At 37.2% G+C, this 27016-nt stretch overlaps 1 protein-coding gene across 2 annotated transcripts in view; it reads right to left on the bottom strand.

The window, feature by feature from the left end:
* Positions 1 to 24857: 24857 nt before the first annotated feature.
* The window catches only part of MTAP (methylthioadenosine phosphorylase), a 44889-nt gene continuing 42730 nt past the window's right edge, over positions 24858 to 27016 (bottom strand). For both annotated transcript variants that reach the window (XM_036887662.2, XM_036887668.2), the window contains one exon: positions 24858 to 26034. In XM_036887662.2, coding sequence (XP_036743557.1) covers positions 25996 to 26034 — 39 coding nt within the window. In that variant the 3' untranslated portion in view covers positions 24858 to 25995. The remainder of the gene's footprint in view (positions 26035 to 27016) is intronic.

Raw genomic sequence — 27016 nt, 5'->3', positions numbered from 1 at the left:
CAGTACTTCATTCCTTTTTATGTCTGAATAATAGCACTATTCACGGTAACCAAAAGGTGGAAATAACACAAATATCCTCGACTAGATAAAGGTATAAGCAAGCAATGGAATGTTAGCCTCAAAAAGTTAAACTTACCTGTGATCTGTTTTTTGGTGTATATACCTAGGAGTGGAATTGCTGGGTCATATAATAATTCTATGTTTACCGTTCTGAAGAACTGCCAAACTGTTTTCCACAACAGCTGCACAATCAAATATGTACAAGGATTCAAATATATCCGAAAATACTTGTTATTTTCTGGGGTTTTTAGAAGCCATTCTAGTGGGTATAAAGTGGTATCTAATTGTAGGTTTTATTTGCATTTCCTTACTGACTACAGATGTTGAGCATCTTTTCACGTGTTTATTATTCATGTGTGTATTTTCTTAGGAGAAATGGCTGTTGAAGTCCTTTGTCTATTTTTTAATTGGGTTGTTTGTCTTTTTATTGTTAAGTTATAAGATTTGTTTATAATGGACTCTTATCAGATACATGGTTTGTGGTTTTTTTCTTCCTGTGTGCTATCAATTCACCTTTTTGATAGTGTCCTTTAGTGCACAAAAGATTTTAACTTTGATGAGTCTAAATTAATCTTTCTTTTCTGTTGCTTGTGCCTTTGGTGTCATATCTAAGAATCCATGGCTGAATCCAAGATCATAAAGATTTACTTCTACATGCTCTTCTGTGACTTTTATAGTTGTGTATCTTGCAGTTAGTTCTTTGATCCATTTTGAGGTTTTTGTTTCGGGTTTTTTTTTTTGCATACCATGTAAAATGGGATTCTAACTCCATTTTTTTTTTTGTATGTGGCTATCCGATTGTCCTAGAATCATTTGTTAAAAACGCTGTTTTCTGTCAGTTGAATGGTGTGAGATTCTTGTCAAAATCAATTGGTCCTAGATATATTGGTTTATTTCTGGACTCTCAATTTTATCCCACTGAGATATAGGTCAATCTTTATGTCAATTATACACTGTTGATAACTACAGCTTTGTAGTATGTTTTGAAAATGGAAAGTGTGAGCACTCCAATTTTGTTCTCTTCCCAAATTATTTTTTTTATCTGATTCTAGCTTGTATCTGGGGTTCTTTGCAATCCCAAATAAATTTTAGGATCAGACTTTCCATTTCTACCAAAAAAAAAAAAGCCCCTTGGGACTTTCATAGGGACTGCATTGCACAAGTACTTAGCTCTTGGTACTTAATGCCATTTGCCAATATTAAGTCTTCCAGGCTGTGGACACAAGAGATGTCTTTCCATTCATTTAGGTCTTCTTAAATTCCAGCAATGTTTTGTAGTTTTCAGTATACAAGTATTGCACCTACTTGGTTAAATTAATTCCTAAGTATTTTATTCTTTTGGATGCCATTGAAACTGTTTTCCTAATTTTCTTTTTGGATTGTTCATTGCTGATGTGTAGAAATACAACTGATTTTCATGTGTTGATCTTTTACCCTGCACTTCACTGAATTTATTTTTTAGCTGTAATGGTTTTCATGGATTCTTTAGGATTTCTATTTGTAAGATCATATCGTCTGCAAAAAAGGCTAGTTTTACTTGTTTCTTTCAAATCTGGATGCCTCTTATTTCTTTTTTCTTGCACAATTTATCAGGTTAGAACTTTCAGGACAATATTGCTTGTACAATTTTTAAATAGAAGAAGCAAAAGCAGGCATTCTTTTCTTGTTCCTGATCCCAGTGGAAAAATCTTTCACTCTTTCACCATTGAATATAATGTTAGCTGTAGTTTTTTCATAAAAGCTGTTTATCAGGTTGAGGAAGTTCTCTTTATTCCTTGTTTGTTGAATTTTTTAAATCATGAAAGAGTGTTGGGTTTTGTCATGTTCTTTTTCTGCATCAAGATAATCTGTTAAAATGGTATATTATGTTGGTTGATTTTCCTGTGTTGAACCCCTTGCCTTCCTGGGATAAATATCACTTGGTCACGGGTGTAATTCTTTAACATTCTGCTGGATTCAGTTTGCAAGGATTTTGTTGAGGATTTTTTTGCATCTGTAATCATAGAGGATATTTGTCTGTAGTTTCCTTTTCTTGTGATGACTTTGTCTGGTTTTGGTATCAGGGTAATGACTGTTAGAAAGTTTCACTACTCTCCTATTTCTTAGAAGAATTTGAGAGCTAATTGTTCTTTAAAGGTTTGGTACAATTCACTAATGAAGCCATCTGTTTCCTGGGCTTTTCTTTGTCAGAAGGTTTCTGACTACGGATTCAATCTCCTTACTTGTTATATCTGTTCAGATTTTCTATATTTATCTTGAGTCAATTTTGTCTGTGTGTTTCCAGGAATTCCCTTTCATTTAGTTTACCTCATTTGTTATCATACATCATTCATAGTTTTCTCTTATAATCCTTTTTATTCCCTTAAGGGCACTGGTAACACCCCCATTTTGCTGTGTGTAAATCATGTGTCTCTTGAGTACCCCCTTGGTTGACTATTTTTCAGAGTTCCCAAAGCATCAATTCTGACACTTACCTTTTCCGTGTTTCTGTGTAGGGATGGGCCCTTGGAGCTTCCTATTCTGCCATTTTCACTGATGTCAATTCTATTTTTTGTTTTGTTTTAGAGCAGAATGGCCAAATTCCTCCTATGTGCCAAGTTCCTTCCTCCGTGCATCCCCCATGACCGGAACTCACTGCCCCTTGCCTGGTCTTCCCAGTCTCTGGGGATCTGTCCTTCAGCATTTCTCTGAACATCTCTAGCTCTAACAAGTCAGCTATCTCCCTCCAAATGTTCTCTACTCCCTCCCTCTCCGCAGGGTTCTCCGCCCTGTAGGAGGTGAGTTCGCTCGCGCGGGCGCGGGCCCGCGGGCGCGCGCGCGCGCGCGCACACACACACACACACACACACACACCCTTGTTTGCGGAGGGCGCACACACACACACCACACACACACACACACACACCACACACACACACACACACCACACACACACACACCACACATACCACACACACACACCACACACATACCACACACACACACACCACACACACCACACACATACTACACACACACACCACACACACCACACACACCACACACATACTACACACACACACCACACACACACACACACCACACCACACACACACACACCACACACACACACACCACACACACCACACACACACACACACACACACACACACACACACACACACACACACACACACACACACACACACACACACACCCTTCCTTGTTTGCGGAGATTCCTCACACCAAGGAAGCCCCAGAGAAACCCAGGAAACCCAGGACGGGGACCCGTGAGTGAAGCGCAGGACAGGGCCGGCCCCCGAGAGCGGGCTGAGGAACTCCAGACAGCTTTCGCTAACTTACAAAGAGGAAGGAAGGGCCGTGGAGGAGAGAGAGGAGGAAGGAAGGAAGGAAAAAAAGGAAGAAAAAGGAAGGAAGGAGGAAAAAAGGAGAGGAGAGGGAGGGGAGGGAGAGAAGAAGGGCAGGGCGGGCAGGGCAGGACAGGACAGGACAGGGAAGGGGCAAGAGAAAGGGAGAAAGCAAGAAGAGAGAGGGTGGAGGGGAAGCCGCGGGACCTCAGCTCCTCTCGGAGGTGGGGGTTTCCCAAGATAACGGACGAAACTTCCGAGTCAACCAGCCGTGGAGGGAAAGAAAAAAAAAGGCACCGCCCGCCGGCAGCATTTTCAAACTTGGGTCGGACGGAGCGCCCTGGTGCTGCGGACTGGGCTCCCGCGGGCAGGGGCAGCGGCCCTGGACTCGGCAGTGTCCAGAGACAACGCAAACTGGCTGTGATCCAACCCGGGGCGAGTTCTACCCAGAAGCAGCCAGTGTTCCTCCCATTATAAGTCATATTTTAATGAGATGACTGTTGTTGATGACTACTTAGGCGAGGAAAATTGTTGTTACATACGAAAGTTGAAGGTAGCAACCCAGAAAGTAAATCTCAGGATCTTTCTATCTACCAACTTCTATGTCTCCAAGACTGATTAATTGCTTTATAATTTTAAAGCTATTTTAATATGTAAAAAGTTTTTATTAGTTGCCATACTTTAAAGCTTTAGGGTAGGAATAGAAATGCAAAATATATTTGGCCTTAGAAATCAAGGAGCCTATTTTTACAGATGGGGAACTGATGGAATTAGTTTGCACAAAACTAAATAATAATCGGACGAACTACTTTTCCAAGGACTACTGAGAAAAGGCTGATGATAGGAAGGAAGAAAGCAGAGTGTTTCTTTTCTCCAGGGAAAGTACCTCTCTCATAAGTAGTTTTCAGGAAGAAGCAGTGGTCCCTGAGAACAAAAGGCAGATGGTTCTGGAAGGTGCAATCAGACAGTGACCAAGGGGCTGTGAGGGGATCAGTGAGCTCCAAAGTAGAGTTGTCTTTTATATGCAAGAGTAGAATTAATAAATTCTATGCCCAGTCCTATATGAAGTAGATCAGTTACGTATAACATGAAAGAGAAGGGAATAAGTTTCATAGTTTCAGTTGAAAAATAGTATTATTCCAGGAAATGGGAGGTTGATACAACTGCATAACCACCCACTGGTCAAGGCTAAGGAAAAAACTACCTTTGGGTGCCTACATGCAAACCAGGTTGATTTTTTCTTTTTCTTTCTTTTGCTTTTGCACAAAGTGTTCCCACAGTGTTAGAAAGGATGTGAACAAACATTAGTGAGGGGCAGTAAATTTATATAACTTTTACACAGGGAAATTGGCAATATCTATGAGAAATGTAAAGGGACATCTCTTTGATTCAGCAATTACACCTCTAGAAAATTATGGCCCACATATAAGAACAGTCACTGTCATTTTGTAATAACAAAAGATATAAAATAATTTCAATGGGCATAAATGAGGAAGGATTAATTAAATTATGAGGCTTCCCTGAAACTAAAAATATACAGCTATTAAACAGAATGTGACAGATCTAGCAAATATGTAATGATTTCCAAGATACATTGTTGAGGGAAAAAAAGACACACAAGACAATGTATATAAAATACTTCAAATTAAATTTCAGAAATATTTGTATATATATAGAAGATTTCTGGAAAGACACACAAAAATTGTTGACTGTTGCCTTAGTCAATGATTAGAAGCTGTGTGGAGGGAAATTTATTTTGTACTGAATACAATTTGCTACTAGTTTTAAAAACAAGTGTTTGAACTACCTAATACAAATAAAATAAATAAATAATAAAGCCAGTCAGCCCTGGCAGAAGAATGTTTTCCTAGAACTGACCACATTCTGTTTTGCAAGAATTCTGCAACCGTCAAAATTGCATTAACAGGAAGAGAAAAAAGAAAACATCAGGGTAAGTTATTCTGTTAGTCCCTCTTCTAAGCCTTACTTTCCTCATTTGTAAAATGGGTACAGGGTGACTACTTTTCAGAATGTTGTCTAGATTAGACACAAAGGGTATAAATTATTATACATGCTAGTGCACACACACACATACACACCCCTCTCTGGCTCAGGTTTCCAGTCACCCCAAAGCAGTTCCCAGATGAAGGCCAAACTAGGCTTGAAGCAGGAAAAGTTTAGGCATCATCATTCACCAGCACAACATTTGGCATTATTCTAAGTCCCACCCCCTTTGACTTCATCTACTAAACAAACATTACCTGCCAAGTACTGTTCCGGGTGCTTGGATGCAATGACGAGCAAGACAAAACTCTGCCTTAAAAAATATAAAGCAGTTTAAACATGAATGTGTTTACATTCAAATAATGTAGAAAATTATGTTTCCCTTTGCTGCTACTCCTCTTCCCAGAGGTAACTGCTGATGTCCTTTTGAAGGTGGGGGGAATCCTTATGACTCATGTTTTTGTTTGGTGCATGTTGTTTCTCACCTTAAATAGCATCATGCAGTACAGTGTTCTATAACTGCCTCAAAGATCAACATGTCCTGGAGAATTTTGCAAGTCAGAAAGAGGATTCTCATTTATTCTTTTTAAACTGCTGCAGGTAGCTGTTGTATGGCTAAATGTACCATTTATTTAATCATTACCCTACTGATAGACTTTAAAGTTGTTTTCAATCTTTACCAAAGAACATAGTTACACATACAGGAAGAGAAAAAAGAAAACATCAAATATTTGAATATATAAAGAATCTGTTTTATATATTCAAATATTTCTTCTTTCTTTTTATCTCTGAGGCTATTAATCCTTAGTTATATACAAATGTTTTCTTCCAGCTTGTTGCTTGCATTGTTACTTTGTATTCAGTATTATTCAACCTATAGACTTTAATTTTTGATAGAAACAAATGTATCAACCTTTTAAAAAGATGCCTTACAACTTTATTTTCTTGTTTAAGGTCTTTTACACACCCAAGATTATATACACACATTCTCCTATATTTTCTGTTAGTATTTGACGCTTGTACACTGGGATTTATTTTTAGTGTGTGTGAAGTTGTGGCAGGAAATATAATGCCCTTAAAGTTTTGCCAATTTTGTTGATCTTTTCCAAGAATCAGCTTTTTAGTTGATTTTATCTATTATTTTTTTATTCTGTATTTTATTAATTTCCACTCTAATTTACTCTATCTTTTCTTCTTCCTTTGGGTTTATTTAGATGTCCCTTTCCCAGTATTTTGAAGTGGAGAGTTATGTTATTGATTTGAGATCTTTCTTTTTTCCTAAAATAGGCATTTACAACTATAAATGTGTCTATGGGCACTACTTTTCCAGCATCCCCTAATTTTTCACGTTTATTCATCTCAAAATATTTTTAAAGTTCCTTTTTGATTTCTTCTCTGACTCACTGATTATTTAAGAGTGTGCTCATTTCTATATGTTTCTGAATTTTCCAGTTTTCCTTCTTTTATTGATTTCTAGTGCTGGAAAATGTATTTTTGTATCATTTCTAACCTTTTAATCCTTTTAATCTTTTGATTGTTTCTATCCTGTATACTTTATAAAAACAATCTTTTAATTATTTTTATTTTCTATATGCTAAATTCATTAAGTTTTGTTGTATGGCGTAAGGTCTATCATGGAGAATGACCAATGTACACTTGGGAAGAATGTATATTCTGCTCCTGTTCTATGGAGTGTTCAAAATGTTCTATAAATGGTTATTTATAGTGCTGTCCAAGTCTTTGTTTAATTTCCTTGTTAATTTTTTGGCTCGTTGTTCTATCCATTACTGAAAGTGGGGCATTGAAATCTTCAACTATTATTGTTGACTTGCCTCTTTTCTCTTTTTATTTCTCTCAGCTTTGCTTCATATATGTTCATGCTGTTATTAGGTACATATATGTTTATAATTGTTATATCTTCCTCATGGTTTGACTATTTTATTAATATAAAATGTCCCTCTTTACCTCTAGCAACATTTTTTAATGTCTTTTTTTTCTGACATTAAAAAAATTTTTTTATAGCTTCTTCTGCCCTCTTGTTGCTGCTGTTTGCATAATACCTTTCTTTACATTCTTTTACTCTTAATCTACATTTTGAAACTAAAATGTGTCTCCTGTAGGTAGTATACAGTGGATCTTGTTTCTTTTAATCCAGTCGAAGTCTGTGACTTTTAATTGAATTGTTTAATCTAGTCAAATTTAATGTTATTAGTAATATATTTGGATTTATGTCTGCCAGTTTACTTTGTTTTCCATGTGTCTCATTTATTTTGTGTTTCTCTATTCCTCCTTTACTGCTTTTTTTTGCATTAAATTAACAAATGGAGCATTTTAACTTCTTTAATGTTTTTTGCACTATATGTTTTCTCAGAAACTTTCTTATCAGTTGTTCTCGGCCTTACTATATATATCTTATCAGAATCAGTTTCTTATTTATATTAACTTAATTCCAATGAGATTAAGAAACATTAGTGTTAAATAGCTCTGTCCTGTTTCCTGTTTTGTTTTTATTGTTATGCATATTACATCTTTAATATTACAAACTCAACAATACATGATCATAATTATTACTTTATATAATTTTATGTCTTTTAGATTAGCTGAGAGGAGAGCAAGTATATATTTACAGCTTTTGTTATGTTAGCTTTATTTATCATTTCTGGTTTTCTTCATTTATTCTTGCAGGTTCAAGTTACCATCTGGAGTTATTTCCTTAGCCTCATACAATTTTGCTCACATGCACCTCCTTTGTGCTGTTTTTAGCAAATATATTACATTCCTATATATTACAGGCCCAAGAATACATACATACATACATACATACATATATATATATATATATACACGTTTCATACAATTGCTTTTTAAATTGCGTAAGAGAAGAAAAGAGAAAAATAGAAATTTATGCCGTCTTTTACACGGACATAATTACCTATCCCAGTGTTCTTTGTTTTTTTCATAAGAATACCATGTGGCATTACTTACTCAGTCTGACTAACTTCCTTTAGAATTTTTTGTAAGGAGGGTCTGCTAGCAACAAATCTCTCTTTTGTTTATCTGGGAGTATCTTTAATTTTCTCCTATTTTTTAAAGACAAATTTGCTGAATGTGGGTTCTTGATTAATGGTTTCTTTCTTTGAGCATTTTGAATATAATATCCCACTGCCTTCTGATCTCCTTTGTTTTTGCTGAAGAAGTCAGATTTTAATCTTACCAAGGTTCTCTTATGAGTGATGGGTCATTTTTCACTTGCTCCCATCAAAATTTTCTCCTTGTGCTTGGCTTTTAGCATTTTTGCCATGATGTTTCTGTTTGCAGATCTCTTTGTGCTGTCCTACCTGGGGTTTGTTGACCTTCCTTAATATGTAGATTATTGGTTTTCAATGAATTTGAGAAGTTATCAGCCATTATTTCTTCAAATATTACTGCACTTGATAATCGTGTCCACATTTCCCTGAAATTCTGTCAGTTTTCTTTGTTCGTTTTTCTCTCTGTTCTTCGGGTTGCATAAATTCTATTGACCTTTCTCAAATTTGCTAATTACTTCTGCTAATTCATATCTAATATTGAGCCCCTTTTGTGAATTTTCACTTCAGTTATTGTACTTTTCAACTCTAGGATTTCCATTGGCTCTTTTTTATAATTCCTGTCTCTTTATTGGTATTCTCTATTTGCTGCACCATTTTCATACCTTTTTAACTCTTTTTTTTTTTTTTTTTTTTTTTTTTTTTTTAGATAATTATTTTTTATTGAAGGGTAGTTGACACACAGTATTACATTACATTAGTTTCAGGTGTACAACACAGTGATTCAACATTTATATACATGATAATTCTAAGTACCAGCTATCACCATACCAAGTTGTTACAATATTTTGACTATATTCCTTATGCTATACATTACATCCCGGTTGCTTATTTATTTTACAATTGGAAGTGTGTACTTTTTCTTGGTTGTTGTTGTTAGGGCATCTCTCATTTTTATTGATCAAATGGTTGTTAACAACAATAAAATTCTGTATAGGGGAGTCAATGCTCAATGCACAATCATTAATCCACCCCAAGCCTAATTTTCGTCAGTCTCCAATCTTCTGAAGCATAACGAACAAGTTCTTACATGGAGAACAAATTCTTACATAGTGAATAAGTTACATGGTGAACAGTACAAGGGCAGTCATCACAGAAACTTTTGGTTTTGCTCATGCATTATGAACTATAAACAGTCAGTTCAAATATGAATACACATTTGATTTTTATACTTGATTTATATGTGGATACCACATTTCTCTCTTTATTATTTTTAATAAGATGCTGAGGTGGTAGGTAGATACAACATAAAGGTAGAAAACATAGTTTAGTGTTGTAAGAGAGCAAATGTAGATGATCAGGTGTGTGCCTGTAGACTATGTGTTAATCCAAGCTAGACAAGGGCAATAAAACATCCACATATGCAGAAGATTTCTCTCAGAACAGGGGGGGTGAGGTTCTAAGCCTCACCTCTGTTGATCCCCAATTTCTCACCTGATGACCCCCCAGCGACTGTGCCTGTCTTAGGTTGTTCCTCCCTTGAGGAATCTTACCCGTCTCTGGCTAACCAGTCATCTTCCGGGGCCACACAGGGAAATGTTAAGTTGGTAAGTGAGAGAGAAGCCTTATTGTTTGAAATGGTTAGCTTTTTATTTCTTTGCATATTTATGCCCTGTGGCTTCTATGCCCAGCATTTGTCTTGAGGTATCTTTACCACTTGGAGGAGTTATGATACTCGGTAAATTTGATATGAGGCACGAATTCTATTTAAGAATTCGTTGTAATTAGGAAGGAAGAAGAAAAGCTATAGAAGTAGCAGGCGGGAGAAAACATGGGAAGATTGATTATTTCTTTGACATATCTTCTTGTAGAGTAACTTCAGCATGTATATATTTTAAGCTACTACTTAAATTGCGCACACACATTAACATAATAGGAGTATAGTTACATAACCAAAGCATACCTGTAATTACCAGCCATCTCCAGTGAAACCAAGAAAACCAGTTAGGCACCCTAGGCATTTGTGAAAACTTATCAATGATATGATGGTTATTATCTAACTGAATTTGAATAGTTTGAGAAAAATCAGACAAATTAAAACAACCCATTCCTGGGCACTGTTCACATCCCATATGTTCTTTTAACAGTAAATAGTCTGTAGTTGTAAGATTTTGGAGCGCTACAATTTGCACTTCTCCTAATTCTTGGTTGAGTTCCAACAGTATAGATCCAGTCAAATTTGTTGTTTTACTGTATGCACAGGCCAGCTTAGATATCTCCTTCATTCCCATGGCAAGTCCAGGAGCTGGTGGGATGAGTGCATCTACAGCTGTAGCAGTGCGTGGATCTTTGTTGGGGTTTTTTGATGATCATCTTCTGGCATGAGTCTTCCCGAGAGTGCTGATGTTGGAAGTTCTCTTTCATATCGTTTCTTAGTTCATTTTCGGGGTAGCCAAATTAGGCTTTGATCCTCTGTATAAACACAAACAGACCCTTTGCCTACACTTTTATATGTCCTTTATATTATTGTGTAGAACTCATTAGAGGTCACCACATAGGAACTGCATTTTTTTTTTTAATCATTAATCTACACTTACATGACGAATACTTACGAATACTTTGTTTACTAGGCTCTCCCCTATACCAGGTCCCCCCTATATACTCCTTTACAGTCACTGTCTTTTTAACTCTTTAATCATGGCTTCCTTTAGTTCTTTGAACATACTTACAGTAGCTACTTTGAAGACTGTTAAACTTGACATCTGGTCACTCTCCCAGCCTGCTTTTATTCCAGTGTATTGGTCATATTTTCCTGTTCCTTTGCATGACTAACATTTTTTGTTGGAAATCGGACATTTTAGATAATATATTGTAGCAACTCTGGGTACTGGGGCCTTTCCTCTGGTGCTTGTTCTTGCTTTTTGCTAGTTTTGTTTAGAGACCGGCTGGATTATTTTAGTAGAGTCTCTTTCTCTCCTGCACTGGTAACCTTCTGATATTGCTTTTCAAGGAGCATATCCTTTAGTTACACCCACAGTTACCCTGGATTAACTGTGGTGTTTTTTTTTTCAGGGGTTCCTTTGGCTGTCTCTTTTCTTGACCATACCCATCTGTTAAACTCTACTAAATGCTGGGTGATTGCTTTATTGCTTTCAGTAATGCTCTGGGGCATAAGTTGCCTACCAATTAAACCAATGAAATTCAGATTTCCTTGAAGGGATAATTCTGGAAGTCAGTTATTGAGATTTGTTCTGACCCAGACAGCCTCCTCCTAGCTATGTCCTTCTAGGTTCTCTCATGCAAACTAGCGGGACTGCAGGTTAGTTTATATGTCCAATGATTCTACCAATGTCATACCAATTTCCCTTCACTACAACCTCCATTGTTTTGAGAGGACCCTTAGGTTTGAACATCTTCACAATCCACTGCAAATGAAGTCAGTTCCCTAAGGGAGAGAATAGGAGCCCTCTGATTTATGGCCTGCTCTTTCTCCAGGCAAAATCGCTGAGTTCTGCCTATAGAGCTAGAAGTGGGGACAATGGCAAGATTCTTTCTGAGTGACACTCCCGATTTTGGAGCTGAGTACTCAGTGGTGGTGGTGGGGTGACTCTCCCATCATAGAATCACTGCCTTAGAAGCCAGGAGAAAGATGATTGGGGCCCCAATATTCTTAGCAACATGTGCCTGTTGACCATTTGTATTTCTTCTTTGGAGAAATGTCTGTTTAGGTCCTCCACCCATTTTTTAATCAGGTTATTTGTTTTTTATTTGTTATTTGTTGAGGTGTATGAGTTCTTTACATATTTTGGATGTTAACTGCTTATTGAATAAATAATTTTGAATATATTCTCCCATACTGTGGGATACCTATTTGTTCTCCTGATGGTGTCCTTTGCTGTACAGAAGCTCTTCAGTTTGGTGTTGTCCCACTTGTTCATTTTTTATTTTGTTTTCTTTGCGTGAGATGTGTCCAGGAAAAAATTGCTCATATTTATATGTTCAAGAGATTTTTGCCTCTGTTTTCTTCTAAGAGTTTTATGGTTTCATGACTTACATTCAGGTCTTTGATCCATTTCAAGTTTACTTCTGTGTTTGGAGTTAGATAATAATCCAGTTTCATTCTCTTGCATGTAGCTTCCAGTTTTCCTAACACCAGTTGTTGAAGAGGCTTTCTTTTCCCCGTTGTATATTCATGGCTCTATCATATGTTAATTGACCATATTTGTGTGGGTTTATATCTGGGCTCTCTATTCTGTTCCATTGATCTATGGGTCTGTTCTTGTGCCAGTACCAAACTGTTTTGAATACTGTAGCTTTGTAGTAGAGCTTGAAGTCAGGGAGCATAACCCCCCCAGCTTTGTTTTTCTTCTGATTACTTTGGCTATTCTGGGTCTTTTGTGGTGCCATATGAATTTTAGAACTATTTGTTCTAGTTCATTGAAAAATGCTATTGGGATTTTGATAGGGATTGCACTGAATCTGTAAATTGCTTTGGGCAGGATAGACATTTGACAATATTAATTCTTCCTATCTATGGGCACGGGATAGATTTGTTTGTTGGTGTCTTCTTTAATTTCTCTCATGAGTTTCTTACAGTTTTCAGAGTATAGGTCTTTCATCTCTTTGGTTAGGTTTATTCCTAGGCATTTTATTCTTTTTGATGCAATTGTAAATGGAGCTGCTTTCCTGATTTCTCTTTCTGCTAGTTCATTGTTAGTATACAGGAATGCAGCAGATTGCTGTGTATTGATTTTGTATCCTGAAAAATTGCTGAATTCAGTTATTAGTTCTAACAGTTTTTTGGTGGAATCTTCAGGGTTTTCCACATATAATATCATGTCATCTGCAAACTGTGACAGTTTAACTTCTTCCTTACCAGTTTGGATGCCTTTTATCTCTTTGTTTTGTCTGATTGCTGTGGCTAGGACCTCCAGTACTATGTTGAATAACAGTGGTGAGAGTGGACATCCTTGTCTTGTTCCTGATCTTAGAGGAAAATCTTTCAGCTTTTTGCTATTAAGTATGATGTTAGGTGTGGGTTTGTCACATATGGACTTTATTATGTTGAGGTATGTACCTGGTATGCCCATTTTATTGAGGATTTTTATCATGAATGGATGTTAAATACTGTCATATGCTTTTCAGCATCTGTTGAGATGATCAAGTGGTTTTTATCCTTTTTTGTTCATGTGATGCATGATATTAATTTACAAATATTGGACCATCCTTGCATCCCTGGAATAAATCATACTTGGTCATGATGAACGATCTTTTTGAATTTGGTTTGCTACTATTTTGTTGAGGATTTTTGCATCTATGTTCATCAGGGATATTGGTCTATAACTCTTTTTGTGGTTTAGAGTGATTCTGACCTCATAGAATGAGTTTGGAAGTGTTCCCTCTCTTCTACTTTTGGACTACTTTAAGAAGGATGGGTATTAACTCACCTTTACATGTTTTGCAGAATTCATCTGTGAAGCCATCTGGATATGGAATTTTGTGTTTTGGGATTTTTTAATTACCAATTTGATTTTATTGAGATAGTCTGTTCAGATTTTCTGTTTCTTCCTAGGTCAATCTTGGAACGTTGTATTTTTCTAGGAAGTTGTCCATTTCTTCTAGGTTGTCCAATTTATTGGCATATAATTTTTCATAGTATTCTCTAGTAATTCTTTGTATTTCTGTGGTATCCATTGTGAGTATTCCTTCTTTGTTTCTGATTTTGTTCATATGTGTAATCTCTCTTTTTTCTTGATAAGTCTGGCTAAGAGTTTATCTATTTTGTTTATTTTCTCAAAGAATCAGCTCTTGGTTTCATTGATTTTTTTCTATTGTTTTATTCTTCTCTATTTTTTAATTTCTGCTCTCATCTTTATTATGTCCCTCCTTCTACTAACTTTGGGCTTCATTTGTCCTTCTTTTTCTGGTTTCTTTAATTGCAAATTTAGACTGTTTATTTGGGACTGCTTTGTTTCTTGAGGTAAGCCTGTATTGCTATGTACTTTCCTCTTAGAACTGCCTTTGCAGCATCCCACAGATTTTGGGCTGTTGAATTTTTGTTTTCATTTGTCTCTGAGTTTTGCTTGATCTCTGTTGTAATTTATTCATTGATCCATTCCATTATTTAGAAGCATGTTGTTTAGCTTCCATGTGTTCTTAGGCTTTGTTTTCTTTGTGTGATTCATTTCTAGTTTCATACCATTGTGGTCTGAGAAGCTACTTGATACAATTTCAATCTTTTTAGATTTATTGATGCTCTCTTTGTGTCCTAGTGTGTGATCTATTCTGGAGAACATTCCATGTACACTTGAGAAAAATGTGTATCCTGCTGCTTTTGGGAGGAATGTTCTGTATATATCTGTTAAGTCCATCTGATGTAATGTATTGTTCAGTGCCTCTGTTTCCTTATTTATTTTTGGTCTGGTTGATCTACTGATGTAACTGGTGTGTTAAAGTCTCCTAAAATGAGTGTGCTGCAGTCTATTTCCCGCTTAATTCTGTTTATATTTGTTTTACATATTTAGGTACTCCTATGTTGGGTGCATAGATATTTATAATGTTTATATCCTCTTGTTGGACTGACCCCTTTATAATTATGTAATGTCCTTCTTTGTCTCTTGTGACTTTCTTTGTTCTGAAATCAAATTTGTCTAATATAAGTACTGCTACTCCTGCTTTTTCTCCCTATTATTTGCATGGGATATCTTTTTACATCCCTTCACTTTCTGTCTGTGCATGTCTTTGGGTCTGAAATGGGTCTCTTGTAGGCAACATATAAAAGGGTCTTATTTCTTTACACATTCTGCCATTCTGTGTCTTTTGATTGGTGCATTCAGTCCATTTACACTTAAGGTAATTAGTGATAGATTTGTACTTACTGCCATTTTATTCATTGTTTTCTGGTTGTTTTTATAGCTCCTTTCTGTTCCTTTCTTCCTCTTTTCTTGTTACTTATGGTTTTATTTAGTGTTATTAGATCTTTTTAATTTTTTTTGTGTATCTCTTGTAGGCTTCAGTTTTGTGATTACCAAAGGTTAAAGGATAGCTTCCTTACTATATAACAGTCTATCTTAAGTTGCTGACTACTCTATTTCAAACACAATCTAAAAGTACTTTTTTTCTTTTTCTTCTTCTTCTTCCTCCACACTTTATTTATTAGGTCATAATCTGCATTTTCTATGTATCCCTTGACTGATTTTGTGTACAGTTGACTTTGCTTCTTTTGTTTTAATTTTGTACTTGCTTGGTAATTCATTGGTTTACTACCTTTACTGTGGGTTTATTTTCACTGGTGAAAGCTATTTAGCCTTAAAAACATGTCCTGCTATAGGAATCTCTTTAACATACTCTGTAAGGCTGGCTTTGTGGTGGTGAATTCCTTCAACTTTTGTTTATCTGGATATTTTTTAAACCTTGCTTGAAATTTAAATAATAATCTTGCCAGATAGAGGATTCTTGGTTGGTCATTCTGTTTCATTATGGGTTTCCTTTACAAGTAACCTTCTTTCTCTCTCTGGCTGTTTTCAATACTCTCTCCTTATCCTTGATCTTTGCCATTTTAATTATTATATGCCTTGGTTTTGTCTTCCTGGAGTTCCTTTTGTTAGGGGATCTCTGTACTTCTGCCACCTGAGTGTCTATTTCTTTCCCCAGATTGGGGAAGTTTTCAACAATTATTTCCTCAAAGAGACTTTCTATCCTTTGGTCTCTCTGTTCTCCTTCTGGTACTCCATTATGCAAATACTCTTTCATTTGAACTGGTCACACAGCTTTCTTATCCTTCTTTTATTCCAGAGATCCTTTTTTCTCTCTGTTCCTCAGCTTTGTTGTGTTCCTGTTCTCTAATTTCCATCTCATTCACTGTCCCCTCTATTTGCAGTAATCTACTCTTAAATGCCTCTGTTATATGTTTCATTTCAGATAGTTTTTCTTCAGGTCTGAGTGGCTCTCTTTCAGGTCTCCTATCTCCCTGATATCTTGAGTATTTTTCTGTTAATCTGTGAGCATGTTTATGATTTTTACTTTGAAATCTTTATCAAGATGATTAGTGATCTTTGTTTCATTTTACCTCCTTTCTGGTGTCTTGTCCTGTATTTTTGTTTGGAACGTTTTTCTCTGCCTTCTCACTTTGTCAGACACATTAGATGTCTCTACTATGCTTCCTGGCCTATAGAGTAATAGCTTTATGAAGGAAGCATCCAATGGTGCCCAGAAGTTCAAGACCGTTTGTTCTCTAGTGTCTGGTTCTACTTTGTGGGAGCCCCAGCTGTTGGCATGCAGTGGGCAGGGCCACCTTTTTGTCTGCCAGTAGTGGTCTGAGTCTGCACCAGCAGTTTGCTTCAACTGTGCCTTTGGTGATCCAAGCAGAAGCTTCTGCAGGAATTGCTGTGGGTGGGCCACCCTCTGCCTACCCTGCAGCAATGACAGAGCTGCAGGGTTAATGGGATGGGCAGGCTGAGGTGCACCTCTGCCCAGGCTGATGCACAGCACCAGGCTTGGATACCCATGAGGAGAAAGGAGCTCTTGGGGCTGGTTTCTCCAGACACCTCCGCGGTTGCGCTGAAATGGGGCCAAGAAAGCTGGGAGAGTCTCCCTCTGTCTGCCAGGTAGCAAAGTCTGACACTGCTGCCGGGCCAACTGGGTTGGTTCCCTGGCAGTGCATGCAGGGGCTGCATTGACAGCAAGGGGTATGGAGCATCTGGGGCTCCTGAAATTTTTCAATCTGTTGGTCCAAGGGAGGGCTAGGGAGGCATCACCCACCTGCCCTTTCTCCTGAGGGGAGAGGTCCATCCAACCCTTGCCCCTCTAGCACCTCTCCCGCTGCTGGCAAGTCTTTCAAACTGCCACCTCTGCTTTAGGTCTCGGAACTGGTGGAGCATGCCCATCCTCCACAAGCTGCTGGAGTCTTAGCCTCCCAGATCCACCTGTCCCTGGTGTCCAGTCCTGTTTATCACCAGAATCCAATGTAGCATGAGCTTGTGCTCCCAGCGATCTCCAGGGCCAGGTGTGCTCCTAACTCCTCCCTACTCTCTTTCTCCCTCTCATGGGCTGGTTTTGGAGAAGGACTTGGGTTCCCCTTGATCACGGCTCTGCCACTTTACCCTTTTTCTGGGAGGTGTCTTCTTCTTCAGGTGTAGGTGGTTTGTTCTGAAGTCTTCAGGTTGTTTTTAGGTTTAGTTTTAGGTGTTTTGGGGAGGAGGTTTCTGCCTTGCCTTCCTACTCTGCCATCTTTCCTGCATCCCCTGGAAGAAGTTTTAATGCTTGCTCTAAATTACAACAACAGATCATGGTAGCAGTTTTATAGCCGGGTTTGCTCTTTTCCCCTTTAGCTAGACTATTGAAGGACACTCTTTGCAAAAGGGAAAATTTTAATTTGTTCTTCAATGATTATTTAGGATCCAGTCTACCAGTGAAAATTGAAACAAATAAGGTTAGTATACGACTACTTTGATGAGTGATTATGTATATGTTCAGTCATGTATATGACCAATTCCTATAAGAAGGGGTTTATTTCAGAGATGAATTAATTGAAAAAGTTGGGATATAAAAGACATAACAACGAATGACTATATTTATATGTAGGTAGAGTCACTCAGTAAGTAATTTTCCTTTTTTATGAAGTATTAGTTTTTAAAGTCCAATTAAAAGACTGAAAGAAGTTTTAACATCACAGTTAAAACAGGAAAATAATGTTTCATTGGATTATCCAGGGAAAAGCAATCACAAGACACAAGATTCAAACTAGGCAATACATTTAATAATTTATCATATTTTTACTGAACACTTAATATGTAGGTAATTTTCTTTTTCAGAATACCTCCCTTTCTAGTCTTCATTATCTACTTTGGGAGGTAGTTTGTACACAGGTAAAATCATTATAATGGCCTGTAATATGGACTTCAAGCGGTTTGGGATTACAAAGGAGGGAATATTTTTACATGGGCTGATCTGATAAGTTTCCTAGGGAGAAGTAATCTGAATTGGAAATGGAGGGATGACTAAAACTTCAATGGGCAAAACTGTTACAGGTTTATACATTTATTTAACAAATATATATAGTAACTCTTATGTGTCTGCCACTATGCTAAGTAGACAATGCATCAGGCAATTGTAATACAACGTGAGAAGTACTGTAATAGAACTGGGTTTGTGGAACATAGGACAAACAAGGAGTGAGCTAGATAAAGGGGAGTGGTGGTGAAGCAGAGGACAGTCTTCCAGGTGGAGAGACAGCAGTTAGAAAGGGCCAGAGGCAAAAGGCAGGGTGGTGGCCTGCTTGGAGCTCAAGTCTAGGAGCTGTTGCATCCAGTATGGTAGCCATTAGCCACATGGGGCTATTGAATACTTAAAAATATAACTAATGCAACTGAGAAACTGAATTTATACTATTACTTAATTTTAATTAGCTTATATTTAAAAATTGATGTCTGTTTCAATATACTTGAAACAACTTGGGGATATGAATCTTTTTCAGATTTTCTGTAATTATTTCTGATGAAAACTTAGCATCTGAACTGAGATGTGCTAGTAGTATAAAATACACACCTGATTCCAAAGATTTAGTATTTGAAAAAAGATGTGTAAAATTTAATGACTTTTTAATATTGATTTTAATATGTTATTTAATGTGGACACAATATTTTGGACACATAAGGTTAAGCAAAATACATTATTACAACTGACTTCACCTGTTTCTTTTTACTTTTTAAATGTGGTTCCTAGATTTAAGATTACATATTGGCTTGCATTGTATTTCCTTTAGACAGCACTGGTCTAGAGTGCCATAAAGTATGGGAGGTGAGAGAAGGCTCAAGCCAGAATATGTGGGAACATGCAAGGCTTTGCAAGTTGTGTGAGGAGTGGGAAGCTGTACATTCAGAATAGTATTGGCTGAAAGCCTTTTAAGTGCCAGACACTCTTCTGGTCACTTGAGATTTATATAAATGAATGACAAGATTCCTGTCCTTATAGAGGTTACATATAAAGCAGGAAGGTCAAAAAACAAACAAACAAGCAACTACAAATAAATACTAGAGTATGTTGGGAGGTTTAAGAGTATGGGGAAAAAGACGTTGAGCCAGGTAGGAGCCAGTAAGAGTGCTAGGGATGTAGTGAGGGTCATTGCCTTCCATTAAAATAGGGTCCTTGGGGTTGACCCACTAAGGTGATTTTGAGCAAAGATTTGAAGGAGGTGGTAGAGTGAGCCATATGGTTTATCTGGAGGAAGAATTTACCAAGCAGAAGAAACACAAAGCAAGTACTTTAGTGTTAAAGGCAGGAGAGGGCCTGGTGGGCTCTAGGAAGAGCAGAATGGTTGGTGGTGAAGCACAGAGTGAGTTAGAGGGACCATAGAGGAAGGCAGAGAGAAGGGACAGTGCAGGTCCTGTAGGGACTCGTGGGTTCCTGTGAGGAGTTGGGCTCTTAATCTGAGTGAAATGAAGTTTTGAGCAGAGGAATGACATGCTTTACAAGGATTGTTCTGGCTCCTGGGTTGCTCTAAGGTAAGAGTAGATGCAGGAAGACCAGTTAGATTTATTGTAGTATCCAGGTGAGATGAGAGCAGCACAGACCAGGGTAGAGGTAGTAGCTGTTGAGAGGAATAGTGTTTCTGGATGTAGTTTCACAGTAAAGTGAACAAAATTTTCCTGATGTGAATGTGGGTTTTGAAGAGTCAAGGACAACTCTGTTTTTGGTCTGAGGAACTGGAAGGATGAACTGCCAACAACCGAGACAGGAAAGGGATGGAAGGGCAGATTTGGAGCGAAGATGAGAAACGGAAGAGAGAATGAAGAGAGAGTCTGAGGATTGAGCCCTGGGGGCAGGTCATGTTAAAAGTGCAGGGAGAAGAGGAGGCACCAGCAAGGGAGAATGAGTAGCAACTGCTGAGTAGAAGGAAAATCATGCGTAGTGTTCTTGGAAGCCACATGAACAAAGTTTATCAAAGAGGAGGGAGGGATGAAATGTTTTAAATGCTGCTGATGGAAAAAGGATGAAGTCAGAATTGACTAGATTTAGTAAAGACGTGACCTTGAGAATGATGTTGATGGTGTTGGAAGTGGGGTGTTGGCAAAAAAGTCTGAATTGGAGTGGGCTGGAGAAAGCATAAAGAGGAATTGGAGACAGCACAGAATTGTAGTCACGGGATATTTTTAAATGGGATAAATTACAGCATATTTGTGCATGGAGAGAAATGATCCAATAATGAGAGAAAATTTGACTATGGAGAGAGGGCAACTCCTAGTGTGTTATTTGTGACCAGGTGAGAGTTATATTATTTGGGATCCAATGTGAAAGATGGGTGAGCAGGAAGAAACATCTATGATAGCTTTTGAAGTGTGGTGCCAGCATCACCTGTTACTGGAAATGTAAATTATCAGGCCCAATTGCAGACCTCCTGAATTGGAACTCTGAAAACCTACCTTGCACCTATACTACTAAAAAAAAATTAACTAGAAATGGATTAAAGACTTAAATGTAAAACTTCAAACCATAAAACTCCTAGAAGAAAACAGGGAGAAAGGTTCTTAACATAGGTCTTGGCAATGACTTTTGGATATGACACCTAAAGCACAAGCAACAAAAAAACATATGGGACTACATCAAACTTAAAAGCTTCCATATAGCAGAAGGAATGATCAACAAAATGAAAAGGCAGTCTATGGAATGGGAGAAAATATTTGCAAATCATGTATCTGATAAGGGATTAATATCTAAAATACATAAAAACTCCTATCACTCAATAGCCAAAAAAAAAAAAATACAGGTGACCCTTGAACAACATGGGTTTGAACTGCATGGGTCCACTTATACCCATCTTTTTCTCAATAAATTTATTGGAAAATCTTTTGGGGATTTGCAAGTTTGAAAAGAGATTTTCCTCTAGATTACCTTATTGTAAGAATACTGTATATAATACGTATCACATACAAAATATGTGCTAACCATCTGCTTATATTATTGGTAAGGCTTCTATCAACAGTTGACTATTAGTAATTAAGTTTGTGGGGAGTCAAAAGTTACACGTGGATTTTCGACCACATGGGCGGTCAGTACCCCTGCATCGTTCAAGGGTCAACTGTAATCCAAATAAAAAATTGGCAAAGGACCTGGACAGATACTTTTCTTAAGAAGATATTCAAATGGGCAACAGGTACATGAAAAGGTGGCTAACATCATTAATCATTACAGAAAGGAAAGTCAAAGCTACAATGAGTTACCATTTCATTCCTGTTAGAATGGCTATCATAAAAAATACAAGAGGTAACAAATGCTGACAAAGATGTGGAGAAAAGGGAACCCTTGTGTACTGATAGTTGGAATGTAAATTGGTGCAGCCACTATGGAAAACAGTATGGAGGCACCTCAAAAACTTAAAAACAGACCTACTACAAGATCCAGCAATACCACTCCTGGGTATATACTCAAAGGAAATGAAATCACTAAGTCAAAGTCATATACCCTCATATTCACTGAAGTAGTATTCACAGTAGTCAAGACATGTAAACAACCTAAGTGACCACTGAAAGATGGTTAAAGGAAATGTTATAGATACATGTGATATTATTATATTAAACATATATACAATGGAATACTTTTCAGCCATAAAAAATGAAGGAAATCCTACCATTTGCAAAAACAGGGATGGACCTTGAGCTATTATGCTAAGTGAAGTAAATCAGACAAAGATAAATACTATATTATCTCACTTGTATGTGGAATCTAAAAAAAAATACAGAACCCAAAACACCCCATCCCAAAACAAGAAACTAAACTCATAGCAACAGACATCAGATGTGTGGTTGCCAGATGCAGGGAGTGGAGGGTAGAGGAACTGGGTGAAGGGTCAAATATATCAACTTCCAGCTATAAGACAAGTAAGTACTGCTGATGTTATGTACATGATGACTATAGTTAACAATGCTGCATTTGAAATTTGCGAAGAGCATACCCTAAAAGTTATCACAAGGAAATTTTTTTTCTGTATATGAGGTGATGTTAACTATACTTATTGTGATTATTTTGCAATCTATACATATACCATGTGATTATGTATACATCTTGATATTGTATGTCAATTATCTCTCAATAAAACAGGAAAAAAAACTAATGATGTTCAGGCAAAAGATATCTTGGGAGAACAGATAGGCTGCCATCATATATTAGAATCGTGTTGTATAGAAGAGGTTAGATGGCTCCCTAGTTTTTCCAGGCCACCAGAGGAGAAGTGAGTCAAACTTACAAAGATTAACTTCACTTCAAAACTAAAAAAAAAAAGAGATTTTCTAAGAACTCCCTCTATCCACCAGTGGAATGGATTATGTTGGGAGAAGCAATCAACAAGCTCCAGATGCTAAGAGAATGAAATCAGGACCAGTACAGAAACGTGTACACAATTTCAAGATAGCCGTGAACTTCAGATTAAGATGCTCCACACTGACTTCTAAAAACGAAAGAAAAAGAAAACTGAGGTGGAGCCATGCAATGTTTTAATAAGCCCTCTAGGTGATACTGATGCATATTGTCATAAAAGCAATAGAGAAAACAGTTTGCAGGAGGTGATGGGAGAGGATGTCCTTGGAAGTTCTCTGCTGATGCTTCAATTTTGTCAGTGAAGATGGACCATTGTCACCTGCTGAAAGTGAAGATGGAAGAGGAGTCGCAGAGCTGGTGGGTTTTTACATAGGGAAGATACCAGATTTTCATTTACCCAAGTTATGTGTTGAACTTGTGCTAAGTACAAGGAGCAGAAGATCCCATACTGGTGAGTGGAAAACACATGGTTCCTGCTTTTACGAAGGCTTATGGAGTAACAAGGGAGAGGTAAGTCCGTGACCAAATGGCGGCCCTTTAGATACTTGACATTCTCACTCAAGGTCTCCTCCTATATGGGGAGACATACTCAATTTCCTTAACCATTACTTAGGTGGACATGGTCTTCCCAGTCCTTGCACTCTTCCATTGCTGCTTTTTAGATGGTCAGTGTTCTCCGGAAAAAGTGTTCCTAGAACTGGATACACCACCCAGACATGACCTAATAATTCAATGTCAAGTTAAGAAAGAGATTATTTTATCTTACTTTACATGAACTACTACAAAGTCAGGTCTCCTCTAGTCTCCACCCTTAAAATGTGTAAGTTAAGAGTAGATGCTTTTGTTAACAAGTTCAAACAGTATAAAAGGGTATGAAGTAAACAGGTCTCTTTCTACCTTACAGGTTATCACTAAGTTTCTTACCAGAAACTTTCTATGAAATATGAACCTAAGGCATAAACACACCCACACAAACCACTTACTTTACATTTTTCTGGTTTCCATTTTATCACAAGTATCATTCCATACTGGTGGATAAAGATATGCATTATGTGAATTCATGCACCTCATTTAGACATCCCCAAACCACTGAGAATTTCAGCCATTCCTAAGCTTTTGCCTATTATAAACATTTCCAGGATGCACCAAGGCTAATCTGCAAAATGTTCTCAGGTCTCAAATAAGACCCTGCTATTCCAGCCTTCTCTAGTCTTCTTTGGTTAGCGCTCTGCATATGAACTATTCTGGTTGTCTCGTCTACAAAATCATGAAAAACAATGCATAACAAAAATAAGCAGCTCATGATGCTAGTAAGGATTTCTAAGTAGATGTAAATGCAGTAATCAGTAACTCAGCCCTCTCCCAAGGGGCGGTCACTAAGCTAGAACTTTTCCATTATTTCCATACACCAGTGAGGAAATTTTGAAATGCTCAAAACTGACTATGGTGTTCACTTACTATTTAGCTTAAAAATACTTAAGTAGAGTAGACATAAGAGCCTTTTAGGAATAAACTGTCAGCAGAGCACTCAAGAATAAGGTATGAGAATTATATTGTCATTGTATAAGGAATGAATGATGGGTAACAAAGAATACAGGAGTATGGTCCATTCTTGAAGTCTGAAAGTGAGGTTGCTAGGAAAGGCTGGTGGAATAGGAAAAATACCTCGACAAGTTGGGGAGAACTGTATTTTCTGAAGGCAGCAAGAATGCCCATGATTTGCCTTGACATCCTCAGACATCTACACAGAATGAATCAAAGCAAGGTGTAGTATGTAGCACAGGGTGATGGAAACAATCATGGATTTAGATCTATTAGGTCCTCTGTGGATCTCCAATGTGCAACCAGAGTTGAAACTATTGCATCAGAGAATCTAAGGGGCACAATGACATGTGACCAAAACAGCTTAATATTAATGCTGCAAGGTAACTGGTTTACCTTACTGTTTACAATTAGCTTAATCTCTGAGACACAAACATAATAACTTTACAGTCTCTTTAGACAAGATACATCACTAAAGGACCCAGTGATAGACCACAGTGAAAACATAATAATTCTGAAAAAGACCTGATGGAAAATAAAACATTCCTATAAAATGAATAACAGAGTATGAAGCTTCCATTTTCTTTATTAAAACACAAAAATCACCCACTCATATAAAATAACTCAACTCATATGAAAGGTGTAGAAATAAGCTATTAATTTAAAAAATATCTGAGACTATGTGTGTATATACTCTCAATAATTTGATTATCTCAGTATTAAACACCTAGCTTTCTTAAGTTGTTGCCAACCCAAGTATCATTCTGACTGTACAGTCGTTAATGATCCTCCTGAAACAGAACTTTTTGATTCATTAGATTCATTACTAGAAATAGTGTGTTTTCAAGAACTGGACTAAGTCCTTTTTTAATTTTTAAAACAGCCTGTTGATATGCATTGTAGAAAAATGTGAAGATACAGAGAAACAAAGAAAATTAAAAGTATCCAGATTCCCCCCAATACAACAAAAGAATATTTATCTTTCTAGTCTTTTCACATATATGTAGAATTTTAAAGCAAAATTATTATAAAATGCTTATATATCTTTTTTCATTTATTATAGAGCAACCATTTCTTAAGGACATTAAAAATTATGTGAAAACATGATCCTCAGTTGGTTGCCTTGCAATCTAATTAGAGCTAAACCATAATTTACCTCCAATTGTTGGACACTCAGATTGTTCTGAATATATGCTACTTTAACACTGTATTATACATCCTTCTTTATGCATACTCTTTCTATCTCTGACAATGTTTTAAAGATAAATTCCTAGGAGCAGAACTGGCACAAAGGGTGTTTAGTATGTTTAAGCCTTTGATACATTTTACCAAACTGCCCTTCAAAATGATTGTACCAATTTAGTCACACCAATAGTCTAAGAGTCCATTTCTTCTTCATATTCTTTGGCAACACAGGAAACTGGATGGCACCTTTTATTGTTACAAATTTAATGGGTGAAGGGTAGATGGTGTCTTATCTTTTTTCTAAAGTTTGAGAATTTTTCTACATGTTACTGGTCATTTGCTTTCCTTCTGTTTTGAAGCAGTCCATGTCGTTTAAAAGGCATCTCTGTTTTATGCAATGTCTTGTCTTACCATGTTCTTCCACAGGGGGCAAGGGCATGAAAGCTCCATGTCTTTTCCATGTTTTTGCAAGCTATAGGAATTCCCAAAATGACTGAAATCAGAATGTCTTTTCTTCTATTTTAATGTCTTGGTAATAAAACAGAAAACTGGGCCATATTCTGAAAGGAAGAAAGCAGGCAGAAATTACAATTAACCAAGAACTTACTGTGGGTGGGGGTTTTCATGCTTGTGTGAGCACAATAATCACCTAGCATGCTTGTTAAGAATACAGTATATATTAGAGGTAGCGTGTATTTTATAGAATGAGGACCCATGGCATATACACTTTTAATAAACTCTATAGAAAATTCTCATGTTCACCCAGTTCACCCAGACATGTTCATCCCTGTGACCACTAACCAGAAGTGGGACTTCCAGGGTAGCTCCTAACTCTTAGTTTCCCTACCTCCTTTCCTGTAAGGTGAGGTTCAGAATGCTTATCTCAGAGGATTGTTCTGATTCTCATGTTATCTCCATCCACTAGGACACATTTCACACACCAGCCCCCAGCCTGCATTACTGTTTATGCAACCTCCATCATTCACCTTACCCCACTGAAAAAGATCACTGAACTTTCTGATACGTTAGTACTGCCAAACAGAAGAGCATCTTCATCACACCAACTCCTGTCTCTGTAAGCCACAGCATAACATAGAGGAGGCACGCACTAAGTGTTTCTGAAATGAATTAGTCAATGATATACATTTCAGTGCTCAGAGGACTGCAAATACTACCCCAGAAAAAGGGATTATTAGCACAGTGTTCCTTCATGCTTTAAGCAGCAGGCCACAAGCCTCAGTTTCGTCTGGAGCAGCAATTCTGCATTTCCTCTTTAGGTCATATACTTTGAGAATCTGATGGAAGTTACAAATTTCAATCCTGTTTTAAAATGCACACATACAGACACACACAATCTTACACATGCTTTTCAAAGCTTCACAGGGGAATAATTTCTACCATCCAACCATTTTACTTAAAAATGAAGCTGAAATAATTTTATTGCTTGAAAAATTATCTTCAAAGTTCAAGAGATTGTGATTTAAATGGGGTCAGTTGGAAAACCTACAAGAAAAAAACCACCCCATCACATCTTGCAGGTAA

Source organism: Manis pentadactyla, chromosome 3 (assembly GCF_030020395.1).
Source record: "Manis pentadactyla isolate mManPen7 chromosome 3, mManPen7.hap1, whole genome shotgun sequence".
Lineage (NCBI taxonomy): Eukaryota > Metazoa > Chordata > Mammalia > Pholidota > Manidae > Manis > Manis pentadactyla.
This window is presented reverse-complemented; position numbering and strand designations above follow the sequence as displayed.